The sequence below is a fragment of the Jaculus jaculus genome, unplaced genomic scaffold (assembly GCF_020740685.1).
Source record: "Jaculus jaculus isolate mJacJac1 unplaced genomic scaffold, mJacJac1.mat.Y.cur mat_scaffold_36_1_2353498_arrow_ctg1, whole genome shotgun sequence".
In the NCBI taxonomy this organism is placed as follows: domain Eukaryota; kingdom Metazoa; phylum Chordata; class Mammalia; order Rodentia; family Dipodidae; genus Jaculus; species Jaculus jaculus.
This window is the reverse complement of record NW_025423492.1, coordinates 2165608-2186724: the sequence shown is the minus strand read 5'-3', so window position 1 is coordinate 2186724 and position 21117 is coordinate 2165608. Positions and strand designations below refer to the sequence as shown.

The 21117-nt window shown below is 36.8% G+C and overlaps 1 protein-coding gene across 1 annotated transcript in view; it reads right to left on the bottom strand.

Annotated features, from left to right (window-relative positions):
- Window positions 1-3438: 3438 nt before the first annotated feature.
- LOC123457326 (vomeronasal type-2 receptor 116-like) overlaps window positions 3439-21117 on the bottom strand; it is a 38058-nt gene continuing 20379 nt past the window's right edge. The window contains 5 exon segments of the mRNA XM_045141310.1: window positions 3439-3715; window positions 3717-4356; window positions 7511-7634; window positions 8121-8348; window positions 9827-10630. Of these exon segments, the coding sequence (XP_044997245.1) occupies window positions 3439-3715; window positions 3717-4356; window positions 7511-7634; window positions 8121-8348; window positions 9827-10630 (2073 nt within the window).

Sequence of the window (21117 nt, the reverse complement as noted above, 5' to 3'; positions counted from 1 at the left end):
CAAATGCAATGGTACCATAAAATTGTACATCCTAAAAGACAGACTAAATGTTTGAAACTTCATGGGGTCATTAGAGGGAATACCTGAATCACAAGGCCCTGGAGAGGGTATGATGAAGACTAACCTTAATCTTCTCCTCTCTCTCTGTCTCTCTCTCTTTCTCTCTCTCTCTCTCTCCCTCGCTCTCTCTTCCTCTTCTCTCTCTTTTCTCTATCTCTTTTATATAACCAATATATTTCTTCCTTCATTTCCTTGGTGCTGGCCTGTAACTCCCACTACTGGCATGTGGCTAATATCCACAATGAGCTGTTGATAAGAGAGACCTACAAGGTGTCCCAAAAGAAGACATATTTCTGTCAGAGCAATTGATGACCCACCACAGAGTAGTGCTAATAGCCTACTGCTGAAGACACCAATGCTGTTGGTATGAACAACATGGAATGACCTGGCTGGAATCTTGAAGAGTCAGTCCCCAGACAATTAGCTCACCTAGTGCCAGAAGGTGGTACATGAGTGACGGGGGAATATGACTAACATCTGCCCAAGCAACATGTGATCTTAGCAGCAAACAACCTGACATGATGCTCACACAATTGCAATAGTGGTACACAGCCATGGTGGGTAACCAAGTGTGCATGATTTGGCTCACTGATCCACTCAAGGGAACAGAACCCATAGCTGGAGCTGGGAAGCAAGTCAGAATCATATTTAAGAAAAAAAAAAAAAAAGCCTGCTCTACATTATCAAGCTCCTACCAGTTGTGGGCTACCAGAGGGCCTACACCTATTAAATTATCTCTAAAACAACAAAGGTTATCTGGTGCTGACTTCATTGTCTGTTGGAGACTTTGCTTCTCCTGAGGAGAGAATCAGCCCATAGTAACTCAATAGAGCCCAAGCAGAATCCAAGAGTAATTAGGGAAATGATTAAGAGTGCTGCTTTCTTGGTGAAACCGGATTATAGCAGAGAGATCACAACATATGTAAAACATATAGCCAATATGTTAGTGAAGTCAAGAGAAAAGTTGATGACATTGTTTGTTATAGGGAAACAGGAAATATTATTCAGAACACAAGATCATGGCTACATAGAGTCTGCATTGAAAGTAGGATGTTATTCATAGGACCAGAGAGATGGCTAAGCAGGAAGCATTCTTGTCTATAAAATTTGATGACCCTGATTCAATTGTTTTGGTGACATAGACCACCAAAACAATATATGCTATGGCAGTTGCTCTTGGTTGCATACCTAAAATAAGTTGTAAATCTTCATTTTTATTTCTTAAGTATAACTCTCCAAAACTTTAAAAATCTGTAAAATCTACACATCTACAGAATATCCCATGCAACTGTGGCACAATACCCATTTTTTTTTCAGCAGCATATGGAACAGTCCCTAATCATGTAGAGAAAGCAGTGTGTTTGTTTCACAGTTTAAGCACAGTTATTCTATGCTCACGTGTTTGCTGCCAGTGTTTCTATGCTGTGACGAGACAGCAGCACATTCTTAGTGGAATGAAAGGCAGAATGTGCCGTCACATAGTACAAAGGGAGAGGAGCAGTTTGTGTGACAGTATCCCATGCAAAAACATAGTTAAATATCATTTACTAATGACAGCAGATCACCCCACTTAAATGTACAATCTCCAATAGGATCTTGTCGTAAAAACAAAACTTTCAGCCTATAAGAATTACTGAATAGTTACGTTAGTCACTAAACTCTGTTTTAAGAAACAGGCTGATTTCTGTAACCCTTTGTGTAGAATGACAAATACATCAATGAGGCCAAAAACTATTTCCTGGAGAATACTTTCATTTTACACAAATATAATTTCCTTCATTTCATTAAATAAAGAATTAAAAATTGTGGATCCTGGTCTTTGCATAGCTCATAAACTAACATCGGTTTGTATGGGTTTTTAAAATTAATTGGTAATTTTACAGACTTATGCAAATGACAGTGATTAGTTTATTCCTGTCTAAGTGAAAACAATTCTTGAAATTATCATATCTATATTTTTAAATATTGTAAGATTAACAGTTAAATATAATCCATATTTTGCAATATTGTATTCCAAAATTTGTATAAATTTGTATTTCAGAATAGTCAATAATTTCACATTTATTTTCACAATGGATAAATATTTGAATCATTTGTGTAATTTTTTTCAAGAATGGGATAGAACACACAGTAAATACAAGCAAAAATAAAACTCCTGATGAGCTATTCCCTTGGCCACTATGATTTGAACTTCTCTACATATTACATTCAAAATTCCATGGTCCACATAGATGTTCAGGCTGGATAAAAGTTCATGTTTCATTGACACAAAGGAAAGACAAGGAATATTAGCAAAAAAGATGATAGGGTAATTAATCATCTTAATTGTACCAGGAAGCACATATTGGATTATTCCTATGCCTGACTGTCTTTCATATAGACCATGAACAACATTTTCACTTTCACCGAAGTTTTGCTGACATTCTTGTGTATATTCCCTACCACAGAACATCAAATGACTTGTGATTTAAACCATAACTATTTTGTTTCAATTTTCCAGGGGATGAACTCTCTGCTCCTATGCATGGATAAGCATTAATGTATATTGGAAATATCTTTAGGTAAGGCCTCTGCTACTTTCAAACAGAACAATTCTTTTACTTCCTAATCATACCCTCACTGTATCTCTGAATATTCTTTGAACACTCAAATACAACCTTCTAAGACTTTCTCAAAGACATTTTCTATATCCTGCAAATTATAGTAGGTTTCTTTGAGACAATCTGAAGAAGGTATCAGATACATTTCAGGTTATCAAGATTGATGGGATCAAAATACACAGTACGTTAGCAATGCTTTGTTCTAAGTGTCTTTATTTACTAATTGGAGAGAGATGTGAGAAAATGATTATTGTTGCTACTGCAAACCATCTCCAGAGGCATATAACACTTTGTGAAATTAGCTTCCAGTAGTGGAACCTGGACTGACAGCTGTTCATGGAAGCTGATAAACAAGGTTAGAATGTAAGAGCCAAAGGAAGGGTAGGACTCCTTACAACATGCTCCCTCCAGACATAAAATGGCCTGGATATCCATGACCTCACAGTGCCTGTTACTACCTACACAAGACCATCATAAGAGGAGGAAAAGATGACGACATCAAAATAAAAGAGAGACTGATTGAGATGGGGAGAAGATATGATGGAGAATGGAATTTCAAAGGGAAAAGTGGGGCGGGGGGAGGAAGGGCATTAACATGGGATATTCTTTATAACCATGGAAAATGTTAATAAAAATTGAGAGAGAAAAAACAATGTTAGAGACCAAATAAGACTTGTACACATGAACAAATATCTACCCTCTTTTTAATATTTACTGTTTACAATAGTGCAAGGGTTTCTAAAGGATATAATTTAAATTAATACATATGAAGTAAAATTTAAAAATTAATTGGTTGTACAATATGTTTTTTCTTCACCCTCTTTAGACTATTTTTACTGGGTCTTATCAAAATGATGTAACACTTGGGGAAAAAGATGCAACTTATCAATCCTGTACTGGAGGCCAAGATAGAGAAGACTTCCACTATCACCATGGCTATCCCCTTGGTGCTGTGATAGACAGGGAGGAAAGTGACCCACACACTGCAGAACAGCAGCATACTGAAGGTCAGGAATTTGGCTTCATTGAATCTATCAGGCAGGTTTCTGGCCAGGAGCCACAATAAAGCTCCCTATAGCCAGAGATCCCAGGTAGGCCAGGACACAGTAGAAGGCAGTGTCTGAGCCTTTGTTGCACACAATGATGATGTACCCATGTTCCGAATGTTCATTAGTGTCAACAAAGGGAGGGGATGTTCCCATCCAGATGCCACGGAGAACAAGTTGGATCAAGGTACAGATGGGAATGATGAAGTTAGGTGCTCCTGATACCAGCAGTCCCCTCAACTTTTGTCCTGGAGCAGTGGCCCTGAAGGCCAGAACCACAGTTATTGTTTTGGCCAAAACAGTTGACACAGCCACAGTGAACAGAAGTGCAAATGTGATCTGCTGCAGGATACACTTGGCTGTGTTGGGGTGTCCAATAAAGAGTAATGGGCAGAGAAAACAGAACTTGAGGGAAATGAGCAGGATGTAGCTGTTTGTGCGATTATTGGCCTTCACAATTGGTGTGTTTTGGTGCTTCACAAAAACCCCAAGTACAACAGCAGTGAGTGTAGAGAAGCAAAGCGCTGTACAAGCCAGAGCTATCCCCAAGGCATCTTCATAAGCCAGAAACTTCATAGATTTTTGTAGACAGTGATTTTTCTCTATACTAGCATATTGATTGATTGAGCACTTTAAACATTGATCCATATCTGGCAAACAATGCAAAGTGAAATCAGATTAGTGACAGTCTTTCCTTCATCACAGCATACTTGTATTCTATATTCCTTATGACAATTATGGTATTTCTCTCTATAGCCATGATGACAATTAATAAAGACCATCATATTAGGTGAGATTAACAAAGCTTTTTAAAAATACTTTATTTGTTCAGAGGCAGAAGTAGACAGAGAAATATGGAGAGAATGGGTGTGCATGAACCTCTAGCCACTGAAAACAAACACCAGATACATGTATCACTTTGTACACTGTCTTTCTCTGTGTAATGGGAAATTGAACTGATGTGATGTGGTTAGGTTTTGCATGTCTGTGCCTTAACTGGTGAGCTATCTCATCAGCCTAACAGAGCTGTGTTTTATTCACTTAGTTTACCTTATATATTCTCCTGATCCTTTCTTTTTCTTAAAAGAATGAAATAATTTTGTTGTAGTGTACTAGAATTATATAATGACATTTGTTACATGAGGTAGTTCTTATGATTTCTACTACAGGAGAGATGGCTTATCAATTAAGATGCTTGCCTGCAAAGTCTAAGGACCCATGCTTGATTCACCACATCTCTCATAAGTTAGACTTGAGTAAGTCACACATTTCCATAAGGTGGCACACGTCTGTAATTCAACTGCAGTGGCTAGGGACCATTGCACCCCAATTATCTCTCTTTCTCAGACTCTCTCACACTCATGCTGTCTTTCATTTAAAAAGCTAGTCTGTTTCTCTTGTCTCAAAAAAATAAAAACCTAGCTCAGAGTTCTATACACACTGCAGTGCAAGATCAGAGAGGTAAATGATTCTATGTCTATTGTAACACCTTTGTTATACTACATCCATAAATTTAGACAATAAAATATGATTTTTCCCTCATACTACAGTTCTATGCCTTATGAAGCCTATCTGTTTGTATCAGGTGCTGTCTTATGGCTTTACAGCCAGATATCTGTAGGTACATATAATTGTTCTAAAACATATTTTAAGGAATATGAATGAAATCGATTACCCCTAGATATAATTACCTCTAATATCATTATTGCTTAAATCTATCTCCTTGAAATAGGTATTAATATACTAATTTTGAGATGACATACCATTTACCTGTTTCTCCAAATTCAAACTCAATAATCCTTGGTCTATGTTTTAGCACAATTTGGTCAAGAAATTTGTCCAAGAAAGGATTATGAACAACTTTGCCAACTTTGAAAAGAATGAACATGACACAATAAGGAACTGGGGAGAAATTCTTGCCACCTCTAAGTTGTATTTTCTATCATGGTGTTTTACAGTTTTGATTGTAATTGCATTGAATCATAAAAGGGGACTGAAAAGAAATATATGGTATCTCATATAGAGTATTTCCAAAAAGGAATATTTTTCTAATACTTCTAATCTTACTTCTCTTAATCACGTATTGTAAATTTATGTGCATATACTTTATGAGTCATATATTTTAAGGCCATACATTCCACTTTATTTGGTAAATATAACATGGCCAACATGTACACATTAAAAAAAAAAAACACTTCAATGTTAATACTGAACTTATCCAACACCACTAAAGTTTGTATTTAACTAATATAGTTTGGATTGTATGTTGTAGTATTACTTGAATGAGCACTGTTTTTATTTATTTATAATTATATTATTTTATTCATTTTGTGACATTATCCAGTCATACCAAAAATTTATGTCAATCTCATTCCTGTTTTACATCATGTATCAAGACTCCTCTGTATCCACTTTGACACCTGGCACACTGAAAAAGTGCTCTGGGTATTAGAGTGTGCTCCAGACTCTAATAGATGAAAATCTTGAGGAATTAATATTTGTATCACATTTAAATCCCTTTGATCATATTTTTCGTAGCCTTTAGATTCTACTTTAACATGTCACTCCCATTGTCTTGTGTTCTCAGCTGTAAAATAGAGGACAACATAAAATAGTACCTATTGTTCCAGTCTGTGCTCAACCTAGTAGCCTTGACATCAGATATATTTGTTATTCTTACTTTATAATTATTTACTTATTTATTTATTTGAAAATGACAGACAGAGAGAGAAAGAGGCATATGGAGAGAGAGAATGGGCACACCAAGACCTCCAGCCAATACATATGAACTCCAGATGCATGCGCATCCTTGTGCATCTGGCTAACTTGGGTCCTGGAGAATCAAGCCTTGGACCAGGGTCCTTAGGCTTCACAGGCAAGTGCTCAACCACTAAGCCAACACTCTAGCTCTGTGATTCTTATTTTAAACCTCAGAATATTTCCCATTATCTCCTTAAATGCTTCACATTACATCTGAAACAATGCTCAGGATATTTTAATTGGAATATTTACGTTTCTAGATAAAGGATTTAAATAGCTGTGAGAAAGTCTTAAAATAAATCAACTGCTTTCTGAGTTATTTCATAGATGCTCAGGAGATATTATGCTTACATCGAAAGTGTTTGCAAAATTACATATCTCAAAAGCCAAAAAAGGGTGCAGTGATGACATACTGTTTAAAGTACTTTCTTGCAAAGACTAAGGACCCATGTTTGACTCTCCAGGTCCCATGTAAACCAGATCTACATGGTGGCACATGCATCTGAACTTCGATTGCAGTGGGTAGAGGCTCTGGCACTCACATTCTCACTTTATCTCTCCTTCCCTCTCTAATCAATCAATAAATAAATAACTGAATGAAATAAATATAAATATTTAAAGACAAAAATGACATCTCTGAGCATTTATTATCCATCAGCAACCTCTTGCATCCTGGGGTGATAAAGATGTGGAAGATTCCTTCTTATTAACTTCAGTTTATGTAGATTCATAGAAAATTATATGTATATGTGATATCCTTGATAAAAATAATATATTCATTAATTATTTTATCTCAAAGAGTATTTTTTTATTGTGGGAAAACCAGTATGTACAATGGATCAAAGATCTAAAAATGTGGTTCATGGAGTAAAGTGAGTGTTATGTTTGTGGTCATGAGTATTTATCATTTCAACCAAATGATTACATTAAGCAACGAAGAAATATTATCTGTTTCTTCAGGTTCTCTTAAGGCCCTTAGAAGTTCCCACTGTGGGGGGAGAAAAGAGTCAAACTGGAGAAAGACTCTCTAAACCATCAACTTACCTGTTCTGTTAGAAATCTCATTTTCTGGGCAGGGGAAACAATCAAAACAACAGGCTGCCTTTCCCTCATGTCGGAACTTCCTGAAACCAAGCCTACAAGTCTCACTGCACACAGAGGAGGGAATCTGAGGGAAACCAGAAGTGTAGTTGCAAAAGTTAGCAATGTTATATTCTCCATTCATTACCATATGTTAAAACAATCATCCTTATTAAACTCTTTATCCATATCTACAATAAAATTGAGGTGTCATACTCCATGTCTGTCAAGATTTTAGTTTGAGGTAGAGTCTCACTCTAGCCCAGGCTGACCTGGAATTCACTACGTAGTCTCAGGCTGGCCTTGAACTCACTCACAATGATCCTCTTACCTCTGCCTCCTGAGTGCTGAGATTAAAGGCATGCGCCACTACACCTGGCCTGTCTGTCAAGATTTAGATGAAATATTTTGTTATTTCCAAATATTTTTCAAAAGATAGAAAGAAAATCTAGAACACTGGTAAAAGAATACTAAACAAAATTTTGCACCTGGCAAAATTGTGAGGGCACACATGGCCCTACATGATTTTATCTATTAATGTCTAGAGTAAAGCATTACAGTTAGATAAACATACCTGCCTACTCCCTGTGGCCCACTCTATTGCCTCATCAGATAAATACAATTGTTGACCAAAGGAACCATATGAAGAAAACTGTCCTATTTTCACCTTTATTCCAAGACCTTGTGGAAAATTTGAAATGTGGGAAATATCATAGTCTGCATCACATTTTCTTTTCTCATTAATAGTCACTAGGTCTCCAATGGGGTTAATAAATTGCATATTCTTCATAGTGTGGTAAAACTAAAAGAAATATATCATTAAGTACATACACAAATGGACATAATATGAGTAATACCTTTGTTTTTTACAACCCTTCCCTGGAAATGAAACTCTATTGCATATACCCAATAGTGTGAAATAAATGAATTTCCACAGATAAATTAAACATTACTGTATTTTTATAATATTATTTGTAGGGGGGGGGCTGGAGAGATGGCTTAGCGGTTAAGCACTTGCCTGTGAAACCTAAGGACCCCAGTTCAAGGCTCAATTCTCCAGGACCCACATTAGCCAGATGCACAAGGGGGTGCACGCATCTGTAGTTCATTTGCAGTGGCTGGAGGCCCTGGTGCACCCATTTCCTCTCTCTCACTCTTTATCTATCTGCCTCTTTCTCTGTTGCTCTCAAATAAATAAATAAAAAGTAACAAAAAAAAATTTTTAAAGATTATTTATGGAGAAACTGCTAAAACTGATCACCAAATATTAGGTAAGGCTATTGAGATAAGCCTTAAAGCTCACTATATTTATAGAAATCGAAAGAAGATTAACTAAAGCATTAAGGTCTTCAGTTATAACAGTGATACAGAATTATAATAGCTACTCATGTGACTTCTCAATCACATTGATCAGGATATTTTGGCATGGGAAAAGTAAGCTCACATCTAGATTTCAAGCACTTCATGATAAAAATAAAAATAAAATAAAACACTGAAAGCTGGGCATGGTGTCAAACACCTTTAATCCCAGCACTAGGGAGGCAGAGGTAGGAGGATCACCATGAGTTTGAAGCCACCCTGAGACTCCATAGTGAATTGCAGATCACCCTGGGCTAGAGTGAGACCCTACCTCAAAAATCCAAAATAAATAAATTAATAAGTAAATAAACAGGGATCACTTATCAAATACTAAAACCAGTTGGGCATGGTATCAAGCTCAGAAAATATGTCACATAAAATATGGATCACTCAAAATTGATGTCATTAATTTCAGTATATTTTTCATGTATGCACACAGTGATGATTTGTCATGGTTGTGTACTTGACTGGAGTTAGAATTACCATAGACACAAATCTATGGACATATCACTAAGAAATTTTTAGTTTGGTAACTAAATGTGGAAAGTTCACACTGAATGCAGGTGGAACTGTTTCATGGGAAAAGGGTTTATTATCAGGGAGAACTAGATGACCTATAAATTCATCACCCTTGCTTACAGATTGTAGATGCCATGGACAGTTTGTGTCACGCCCCTGCTTCCATGGTGTCACCATCGTGATGGACTATAGTCTTGAACTTTGAAGTAGAATGAAGCCATTCTGAACTAAGTGGTTTTGGTCAAGTATTTGCTCTGAAAAAAGTAACTAATAAACTCAGTATATATTTACTTCCTAGTTAATGAAACAATGTAGAAACACCCAAAATCAAGAGTATGCCCAGCAACAGGTTTTAAACATCAATGGAGCTACTTAGAAGGTATTACTGATGACACTACATACCTTTGAGCACTCAGGTACACATAGACTTGTTATTGGGTGAACATCTACATGTTCATAATGCATTGCATGGTAAGCATATGCCCAGGCATACACAGCATTGTATAGATTATAATTCTCGTCATTCATGGCTATGTCAAATCTTTGACTTGCTAACCATTTTAATGAATTATTGAGTGCACATTTACTCTGTGATCTACATTTAGATTCAATGTCCAAACAATTAAAGTACATCCATTCTGATGTCATAACCAGAAAGTCTATTGGATATTGAGAAGTGTTCATTGACTGAATAAAATTTTTAAAATTGGGAATCTCATGATGGTGATTAGAAAATGTGAAAGCACCATAGAATGAGTCAAGAATGAAGTGTCTTCCTGTATTTGTGATGACATCCCACTGTGAGGTGGTGACCCAGATCCTACGGATGCCTAAATATGCCCATCTTCTAAAGCTCAATTCCAGTGTAGAATTTATTTCACCATAAATGACCACAACCTTTGCCAATGATGTCACAATTTGTTCATAATATTTCTCGGCTCTTGTATTGTATATGTTCATGTTTAATGGAATCACATTCACAAAGGCTAAACATAGATCATTTCCTTGCATCTTTTCTCTGAAGTCTGAGAGAAATTGAATACCTTGGTCATCATCGGAGATGACCAGCCCCATCCAGGTCCAGTTGAAATGAAGCATTAAGGAGACTATGGCAAAAGGCAGCCTTGTTTCCTTGGGTGCAATCTGATACAGATAAGGATACTGAAAACGGTCGCTCAGAACAGGATTAAACGGGCCATAGTGAATCTAAAGGACACAGAACATAGAAATGAATGTGAGGAAGAACAATGGAAGAAACTTCAACTAAGATCTGAATTGTGTTAATCACCATTTGGGACAAATGTTTGGAAGGATATTTGCTCACACCATTATTAGTTGTATTTCACTATCCATAAGACTCTGGAAAAGTACTGACCAGTTTAAGGGTTGTAGCAAATCTTTTTGTATGTCTCCGTAGTTCCTCCTATCAATTTTTAAGTTAAGTGCAGAAACCCCACCAAGTCAAGGATTACCATCTCTATTATCTATATGTGACAATACATGGATAAAACAAGTATCTACTGGAAATATCCCTAAGCACATGAGAATGGTAATTCTACTCTATACGTCAGAAATTCTCACCTGTCCTATATTAAAGATTGAGAGCAATGCCCCAATTTTGCTACTTGTTGCCCATGATGGTCCTGTAAATAATAAACCACATTCATTTATTTCACAACCATAATTAGGAAAAATATCCTCTTTAGTTTCTGTGGAACTTAGGTGAGAGACAATTGTCCATGAATCATCACACTTGGAAGGATAGAATAAAAAATTAATAGACTTGTTGGGTATAAGATTGGGATTTCTGTTGATCTCTTCAGTGACAAAAATCATTGTCAGAACATATTGATATTTTTTGACTGGCACACTGAAATGAAACACAGTAATCATTATGGATGATTCTTCAAACAGGATAAACTTCAAAACAATTTGAGTGGACATGTAATACATTTGATAAGTGATGCTTTCTCCTAAAATTCTCATGTAATTATACACATTTATGTGAGGATTTGATCCAGCATAAAATGAAAGACAATTCATAAAGGTATTTATGTTATAAATATATAAAGAGAGAGCTGGGGATGGAGAGATGGCTTAGCGGTTGAGTGCTTGCCTGTGAAGCCTAAGGAGCCCGGTTGGAGGCTCAATTTCCCAAGACCCACGTTAGCCAGATTCACAAGGGGGTGCACATGTCTGGAGTTTGTTTGCAGTGGCTGGAGGCCCTGGCGTGCCCCTCCTCCCCCCCTCTCTACAATAAATAAATAAAAATGAACCAAAAATACTTAAAAAAAAATAAAAATAAACTGAGAGCCTTATTCATCTTTGGCTAAGAAGAAACTGGTGAAAAGACTATTTATAGTCTACAGGTCATACACAAACTTGGAAGTAGACTTACTACAGACAGAATAGCTTGATACTAGAATTCTTAATTTCAAGAAATGGAAAATAAATGCAGCAGTGTTCGAGTTTAGGGTATTTTGGTGTGTATATGTGGGTAATAGTCACCTTCATGTTTGTGGAAGATCACATTGTGTGTGTGTGTGTGTGTGTGTGTGTGTGTGTGCCTATGTTTGCTTCAGTGTGTACACTATAAACCAGTGTAAGTTGTTTTTCTACATTACTTTACATGTAATTATTTGTCTTTGGTTTTTATTTTTACACAACTTCTGATCTGTCATTCATGTAATTCAGTCTAGATGAGAGGATTTCCACAGAGCTTTTAATTTTACTTATTGGGTTTTCATTTCCATAATCATTTCCGTTAGACTTTTATTGAATTCTATTACAATATCCTATATAGAAATATCTACTTGAATGTGATATTTGTTTATTTGTCTTGGAATTCACTCCACACATATTTATGTCCTCTGCTTTGTGTTGTCTTTCATTTCCTTTGGACATTTACTCCTGTGTTCTTGGTGTGTGTGTGTGTGTGTGTGTGTGTGTGTGTGTGTGTGTATGTGTGTGTATGTGTGTGTGTATAATTATCTCAAGTATATACATACATACATATTCTTCAAGTCATTTTCTGTACATATTTCTTATTTGGTGCCACAACAACATATTTAGGAATGATTTAGGAGACATCCTCTAATGTGTGGCTTCCCAGCAGCCGGTGGCATAGGCAGTAGAAAGGGAAAAGAGATTGCCTCGACACTCAGACTCACATTTGGAATCCTAGAAGTAATTGTGTATCTAGGAAGAAGTTCACGGATATTGGGAAATTGCTCCTATAATCTCATAGGAACCTGGCAATGGGCATTGTGGGTAGAAATAAGGACATGGGTAAGGTTAAGTGTGCCCAAACTAGCATGTGTGCTTCTGCAGAACCCCAATTATGATCCTTGCCACAGGTGATATAGGAGGGAGAAAGTGGCATAGCGACTGGGCAGCTATGCTTACAGTCATGTGTGACATCCAAGTCCATGTAACAGTGGCAGGAGGATAACATTAGAGATCTGAGGATTTGGATACACTGGAGGGAGGATGTGTTGTGTAAACAAAAATCATTTTTATTAATGAAAAAATGATGTTATTGGTAATTGTGAATGTACTTCTGACTTTGTGCTCTACCTTTACTTTCCATTTTCCTCTGACTATGTATCACTACTAGACTTCTAGTTGACCAAGTAAGCAGAAAAATTCAGGATCTGAAGATATTTCAGATGTTGATAATTTCATGTTCCCTTAAACTTTTGGATCTCTCTACAAAAGAAACCTTTTGATTTCCTATATAAGTCATTATTATGTCTTCTTTATTTATATTTACTGGTATTTAATGCATTTAATGATTTCTAGCTCATTAGAGTTGTTCTGTAGATGCATTTTGACTTAATATTTAAAATAGTTCTTCATAATCATTTATTCTATGTGGTCTTTTAATAACATTTAATATTTAATTATTTCAAGTGACTACAGCAATGTAAACCAGGGAAACATAGCATTCTCAACAAATGTTGCTGGACATATTGAGTAACTACATATAGAAAAAATGAAACTACACCCATTCCTCTTCCCATGACAAAAATATTAACCTCCAAATGGAGGAAATGCTTCAAAATAAGATCCAGAAATCTAAAGCTACAGGATGAAACAAAAAGGGAACTTTCTACAACATAGGCCTAGGGCCATACTTCCTGAATAACACCACAGTAATCCAGGAACTTAAATAAATCGTTCAACCCATGGCATCTAACAAAGATAAAATGTTTGTCTACAAACAACATACTCTAAACAGAGCCCATAACTACCTACAGATGGGGAGAAAAACTTTTCCAGTTATACCACTGACAGAAGCCTAACATCCAGAATCTAAATGAGCACAAAAATATAAACAATAAAAAAACAAACAATGTACTGAAATAAAGGGGCCAAAAAGTCAACAGAAAATTGTCAAAGGAATAAATTTTATGGCTAAACTCATCTATGAAAATGTTCAACATTCTTAACCATCAGGGAAATTGAAATTAAAACTTCTATGAGATTCCACCACATTCCCAAAAGAATGGTAATCTTTAAAACATCAAATGACACTACATTTGAGAACACTCAGGGAAAGAGTGTCCCTAATTAACTATTGGTGGGAATACAAACTTGTACAATCACTATGGAAATCAATAAGTAGACTCCAGAAAAGAATGAAAAAACTGCTACCAACTAACACTGTCATTCCTCTACTGAACAGCTACCCTAAATGGCCCACTCTTCACTCCAGAAACATTTGCTCAATAGTAACTGCTCAATTCACAATGGCTAAGAACTGGAATCAATACAGATGCCTATCACTTGACAAATAAATAATGAAGATGTGGTACATACACACAATGGAATTCTACTCAGCCCCAAGGGAAAAAAATAATATAATGAAATTAATAGGAAAATAGGTAGACATAAAGCACAGTGAACAACACTCAGAACACTCAGAATTTTGAGGAAGAGTATGTGGAAAGAATGTACTAGCCACAGGGTGGCCAGAAATATCCAGGAGCATTGAATTCCCCTACAATGACAGACCTTTCCCCTTACAACTCATTACCTGCCGCGGACTGACTCTCGGGGAGATCAGGACCGAGGGAGAACAAGGGCGAAGGCTCAAGGAGAACTCGGGATTCGGCGAGGAAATGACAGACAGACACACTCTAGGTAGAATATGCTGCTGCAATTTACTGAAGGCTTCATGAAGGTTTTATACAGATTGAACAGAGAAACTTAGCAAGCCAACAAGTGATCTCAGAAATCATTAATCTAAACAATCTTGAGTATTGTTCTATTGTAAGCATACATGTAATGTTGATCAGGCAGGAACTGTACCCATTTTTTAAGAAGGACGCCTTGTATCATTGACCACAACATTATACAAACAGAAACTAGGTGTAAGGTGAATAACAGGTTACTTATTTCTTATACCCCAAGGACTGTATAAACATCAAGGCTTACCCTTCCTTGCTAAGCATTTCATAAATGGAAGAGAATGCCATAGCCTCCTTTTTTCTTTATAATTTACCCATCTATTACCGAATTCATCATATCCTCCCTCATAGGGGAGTAGAACTAAGTAGATTCCAGCTCTAGGAGTCCACCATCTGCCCTTGATCAAGTACTGAACATATCCCCCAGGAAGTTTCCTGGTGGGAATGCCTAAGTTTTGTAACTCCTTTTCTGCAGAACTGTCATGCTTCTAATGAACATTACCGATTAACATTTCTACTTTCATATTCTCAGGCTCAGTATCGTTCTCAAACATCATAAGCTGTTTCTACTCTACACCATCTGAAAACTGTTTTAGAGTTAATTTTTTATTTCTAGTAGAGTTATACATTTCCTCCATTGCCCTAATCATAGGAGGGGCACATTTAATACTCAGATTGTTTCTTGTACTCTGATTGCGTGTATGATTACTAATAAGTGTTGAATTAGCTGTTCTTAGACAAACAGCTAGAAGAAAGCAGGAAAGAAACAGCATTGGCGCCAGCAATTAGGTCGTCGTGACTTCATGGGAGCAGGAACCTTTACAGTAACTGACTGCCAAGGGGTCACCGGGGGCATCCCTCCGAGGAGTGCTGGCCCTCTGTCCTCAGCTCTCTTCCAGTGCAGAAGCATTTCTGCTTGCTACACAGGCGAGGTCGCCGTGGACGTAGCAATTACCAATATTTACATGGTGAATACCAGTAATCACATTTGGAGGTCCCTCAGTGAACTGGGGGCAGAGGTGAGGGGAATGATGGTGACAACAGTTGATATATCCATACCAAGTGTCAATTTAATAAAAAGAAAATATAAGTAGAAGTGAAAAAATTAAATTTCCGTTTGTAACATATCAGTCTTGCTATTAAATTGTAACAGCTACCACTTTGTAACACTGGACAGTTTAGGATCTCAGAAGGGATGTAAGTAATCACAACTTTGAATGACATCTCCTATTCTACCAGAAGTACAAATATTCTCTGGGCCTTTCCTAATTGTGTGTTTCACCATTGTAGTAACTGGAATATAGATAAAATACCTAACAGACTATATTTCAAATTCTTGCTATTCTGATGCCAAAATAAAATGCAGTAACATAGGAAAATAATGTATACTTGGCACCTTTCTTCTCCATATACCCTATTATTAAAGGAAGGGAATATCATGGAATTTCATATACCTATTACCTGAGAGATTAGCATCGATGAGAAAAGTCTGTCCATGGTTGGACAGACAAAGAAAAATTGTTCCCATTTCACAGACTTTGCAAGTTATGTGCTTAGGGTTGAAAGATGAGCAGCTACTTAAAGAGATACTTTGTCTCAGCCACTTAACAATAAACAAGTAACAGTGGTGTTTATTTTCAGGAAAGGAGGATCTAATATGAAGCAAGGAATAAAACACTGTGTTCTCCAAATTCTACCTTTCTACAGAAATAGAAATACTGAAGAAAACCAGGCTATCCCTGGATAAAATAGTCAGTGAAGTAAAAACCTATGGAAAATCTCACCAGTAGAATGGAGGAGGGGAGAACAGAATATCTAAACTAGAAAACCAGGAGGCAGAACTAATACAGTCCAACCTAGAGAAAGGCAAGCTAACAGGAAGTAGTGAATGAGAATTTCAAAATATCTGGGGCACTAATGAAAGATCAAATGGAAGAATTCAGTATATTGTAGAATGAGAAGAATTTCAATCCAAAGGCTTAGTAGTCATTTTCAACAAAATCATAGAAGTAAAATTTCCCAAGTTGGGAAAGAAATTTCAATGCAGATACAAGAAGCTTTTAGAACACCTAACAGGCAAAACCTGGAAACAACCTCTCCTCACCAAGTTAAAATTAAACAAGTAAACACAGAAACTAAAGAAAATATATTGAAAGTAGTTAGAGGAAAAGTGTCACCTACACAAAGGCAAGCCCATCAGAATAACAGCAGATTATTCAACACAAACTCTAAAAGCCAGAAGGACTTAGAATGATATTTTCCAAGTTTTGAAAGATAACAACTGTCAGCCAAGATTACTTTATCCTGCAAAGCTATCTACTCAAATTGATGGATAAATAGGTATATTCCACAACAAAAGCAGCATAAATGAATTTATGACAACTAGACCAGCTCTGCAGAAAATACTCAAAAGAATCCTTCACAATGGAGAAAATGCAAAACACACACAGGAAGAAATATTAAAAAAAAAGACACTCAAATAACACTTGAAACAAGCAAGTAAAGGGAAAACCAGAATTACTACAAAACACCAAGAATGGAGAAAATAAATACATACATTCCAATAGTAACTGTTAATATGAATGGCCTCAATTCACCAACCAAAAAACACAAGCTCACAGACTAGCAGGATCCTGCCATTTGTTGCTTTTAGAAGACTCATCTCAATAAAAGATAGACATTGTCTTAGGGTGAAAGGGTGGAAAATGCTATTTCAAGAAAATGACCTAGGAATCAAGCAGGAGTTGCTATCCTAATATCTGACAGGATAGACATAAAACCAACATTAGTGAGGAAAGACGAATGTCACATTTTACTGATTAAAGGAACACTCCTACAGGAGGACATTACTATCCTAAACATATATGCACTTAATATAGGGACTCCCAATTTTATCAAAAAAAAAAATACACTATTAGACTTAAGATCACCAATGACAACAAACACAATGGCGTGGGTGATTTTAACACCCCAATCTTATCAATTGACAGGTCATCCCCACAAAAAATAAACAGACATCTGGATTAAATGTCATGGAACAAATGAACCTAACAGAAGATTCCACCCAAACAAGGCAGAATATATATTTTTCTCAGCAGCACATGGAACAATCTCTAAAATAGACCATATATTAGGACACAAAGAAAATCTTAACTACAGGAAAACTGAAATAACCCCTTGAACTCTATCTGACCTCAGTGGGATTAAACTGCAAATCAGCAAGAAAATCTATACAACTCACATGCATTTGACTACGGGAACTTTCTGCTCAGTATAATATAAAATAAATTTTGATTCATTCATAAGTGATATCCTTGGGAGGAAAACTGCAAGGGATCCAAAAACTGTTAGTGTACCCATATATAGACTTTTTACACAGTATTCATGATTTTCAAATATAAAGTTAAGTAACAAAACTGACAGTTACCGATAAAGCTGGTTCATTGAATCACAGTCTATCATATGCTGCTTTGATGTGTGAGTTATAAACATACAATCCTTCCACATATCTCCATCACTTTCTATATTTTGCTTTATTCTCCAAAAGCAGTCTGTTTCTGTCAAACTGCAGAAGAGGAGAGAAAGCATTGGAAGAAATAAGACAAAAATGAAAATGATCAGCTTGCCCATGTCTTGAAACTCACAGTCTGAGCTCTGATGTAATATTCAGCATCAGGTAGAAACACACATCACATATGCCTGTTTATGTGTGTGTATCCATCCTTGCTACTATTGCTGACTAGAGGAGATATTTATATCCCTAATTTCACTCTTTGTAGTCTTTGTCATCCTCCCTTGAGGAGTACAAAACACAGCCCTTGGGCTCTGCATCTGAGATCTACATCAAGGTCATAAAAAGGAGTTGAAAAACATGTTGTGAGCATCATCTCTTGCTTCAGGTGCTATAAGTTCATGTATATCCAGGCATGAATGTCACTGGGATAATCTGAGCATACTTGTTTTCAAACCAATTTCAGAATGCCACTTGGATGAACAGCACCTGAAATCATGTAAGTGGACTTCATTGGAGTTTCCAAGTCAAGATGTGATGGGAAAAGGTCAGAGAGGTTTCCTGCTGGTCATAGCTCATGAAGACATGGGCAGCATTGTTTCTTCCATTGTTCAAGCAGTGGAGAGATCCTCACATACCTCACTTCCATCAGCGTCATAGCATTTACTGTGTGGCCCATGCACTTCTCATAGCAGTTTCATGCTTGTAATATCCCACAATCCCATGTTTCCCATTGTCTGAGTACACAACACAGAAAACAATCATGGAAAATCCAGGATTTCCAGTCAGTCTCCCAATAATGAAGCAGACGATAAGATTCATACTTTAGTTCCGATACATGACCTGCATCCTTGTTCCTCAGTTCCCACAGATTAATAAGCTGTGATGACTCAGATTCTCATCTTCAACATTGTTTTTACCTCATTACAGGATTCCACACAGAATTTATATTTTGTGTTTATACAATCCACTTCCACCACTGAGTAAGGTATTATTTTTTGTTGTTGCTTTCACATTATGTGTTCAAGTTGGATAGTAAACAAATAAGTGTGAGGGGCTGGACACATGGCTTAGTGGTTAAGGTGCTTGTCTGCACGGTCAAAGGACCTCAGTTTGATTCCCCAAGACCCATGTCAGCCAAATGCCTATGGTTGCATATGCAACTGGAGTTATTTTTCAGTACTGGATGCACTGGCCTGCCCATTCTTTCTCTTTTTCTACCTCTCTTCCTCTGCTTCATTCTCTCTCTCAAATAAAAATAAATTAATTATATAAGTACATGATGAGGAGCCTGGTTTTTATTAATGTGAAATGTATAGAAAGTTGCACAAATTTAGGTAATTCCTTTTTTGTGAGTTGAGATAGATATTGGGACTTGAAATAAGGCCGAACTGTCCTGATTTATTGCCTTATTTCAAATCTAATTAATATTTTTAAACTATTATCTGGGCCTGGTGCCACATGCATTTCTTCCCAGCACTTGGGACTCAAACATAGGAGAACTGTCATGAGTTTGAGGCCTTTCTGAGACTACATAGTGAATTCCAGTTCTGCTTGGGCTAGAGAAAGACCCTAACTTGAAAAAAAATCATTACTCACTGATTATAAGTGAAGGGGGGGAGAATTCATCCTTGAGGACAGAATATAAAATTTCTGTGAACAGTGTTGAGCATATTGTAATTAGTATTTTCTGTCATTATTTCATTTTTATTGTTTTAAATGTAAATCTTTATTAACAACATATTTTATATGTGTACATGATGTATTTGTTCCCTCTTATCCCTCATTCTTGCACCCATTTCTCTGGGTGCCTTCTTACATGGGGTTACAGGTAATCCCCATAGGGCTGTGGGATACGCATTGTGGGAGCAGCAGTCAGTTATTTTTGTAGGGTGGGAGTGCCTCTCATGAAGTTCCAACATGTGGATCTTACAATCTTTGTGCCCCACCTTCCACAAAATTCCCTGAGCCATTTTGGCTGGGTGTTAAATCTACTTCAGTGAAAAGTTCTTAGGAGCCTCTAGATCTCTGCTTTGGTAGGTGTTGAATGTTCTCAAGTTCTGTCTCCTTAACCCTAGTGGTTCTTATCAGGTTCACTATGGAAGTAGCATTCTTGCTCATCTCAATTCCTCTGGATATTCACCTGTGGCTTGGCTGAAGCACAAGGAGTAGCTTATATCCTCATGTCTCCCTACCTTATGAAAAAGAACAGATTCCCCAATTAAGAATGAGTCAGTCTAGTTTAAATGTGATAAGCATTATAATTTAAGGAGAATTTGATGTATGTAGCCCCTCTTTTAACCAAAGACTCATGAAATCTTGACACTGGGAAGCATAATCTTTGTCTCCATAGGATTATGGTCTGGTTCTCAATTCTGGATATGGGTTCCTTTACACTGAGTGGATCCCTTAGCCAAAAAGAAAACTACTGGTTACCTACCAATCCTGTGTGCCACTATAGCACTGGAATGTACATTGTGTCAGGGTGTTTGCTTCTGCGTAGCTTTGACATGGTTGCTCAGACCATTTTTGGACATTTCCCCAAATAGTTCAGGAAGCAATTTCCAGCTCTAGACAGGCTAACTGCCTGGATACTGGCTCTATTCCAGATTCCATACAGGACACTTTATGCTCTCTGTCAGCAGCATATAGTAGTGTCTTTGAATGAAAACAACTATGATATTCCACCCTACTGCACTAACAATAATGATCATTAAGACATCAAGTGAAAACAAATGTTGGTGAGGATATGGAAGAAAAGGAATCCTCATTCACTGTTAGTGGGAATTTAAACTTGTACAACCACTATGGAAATCAATATGGAGATTCCTGAAAAGGAAGAACATAGAGCTACCAAGAAACCCAGTTATTCCTTTATTGGACATCTATCCTAAATGTCCCAAGTCTCACTACAGAGATATCTGCTCAACCATGCTTATAGCTGCTCAATTCATGATAGCTGAGAACTGTAATCAACCCAGGTGCTCATC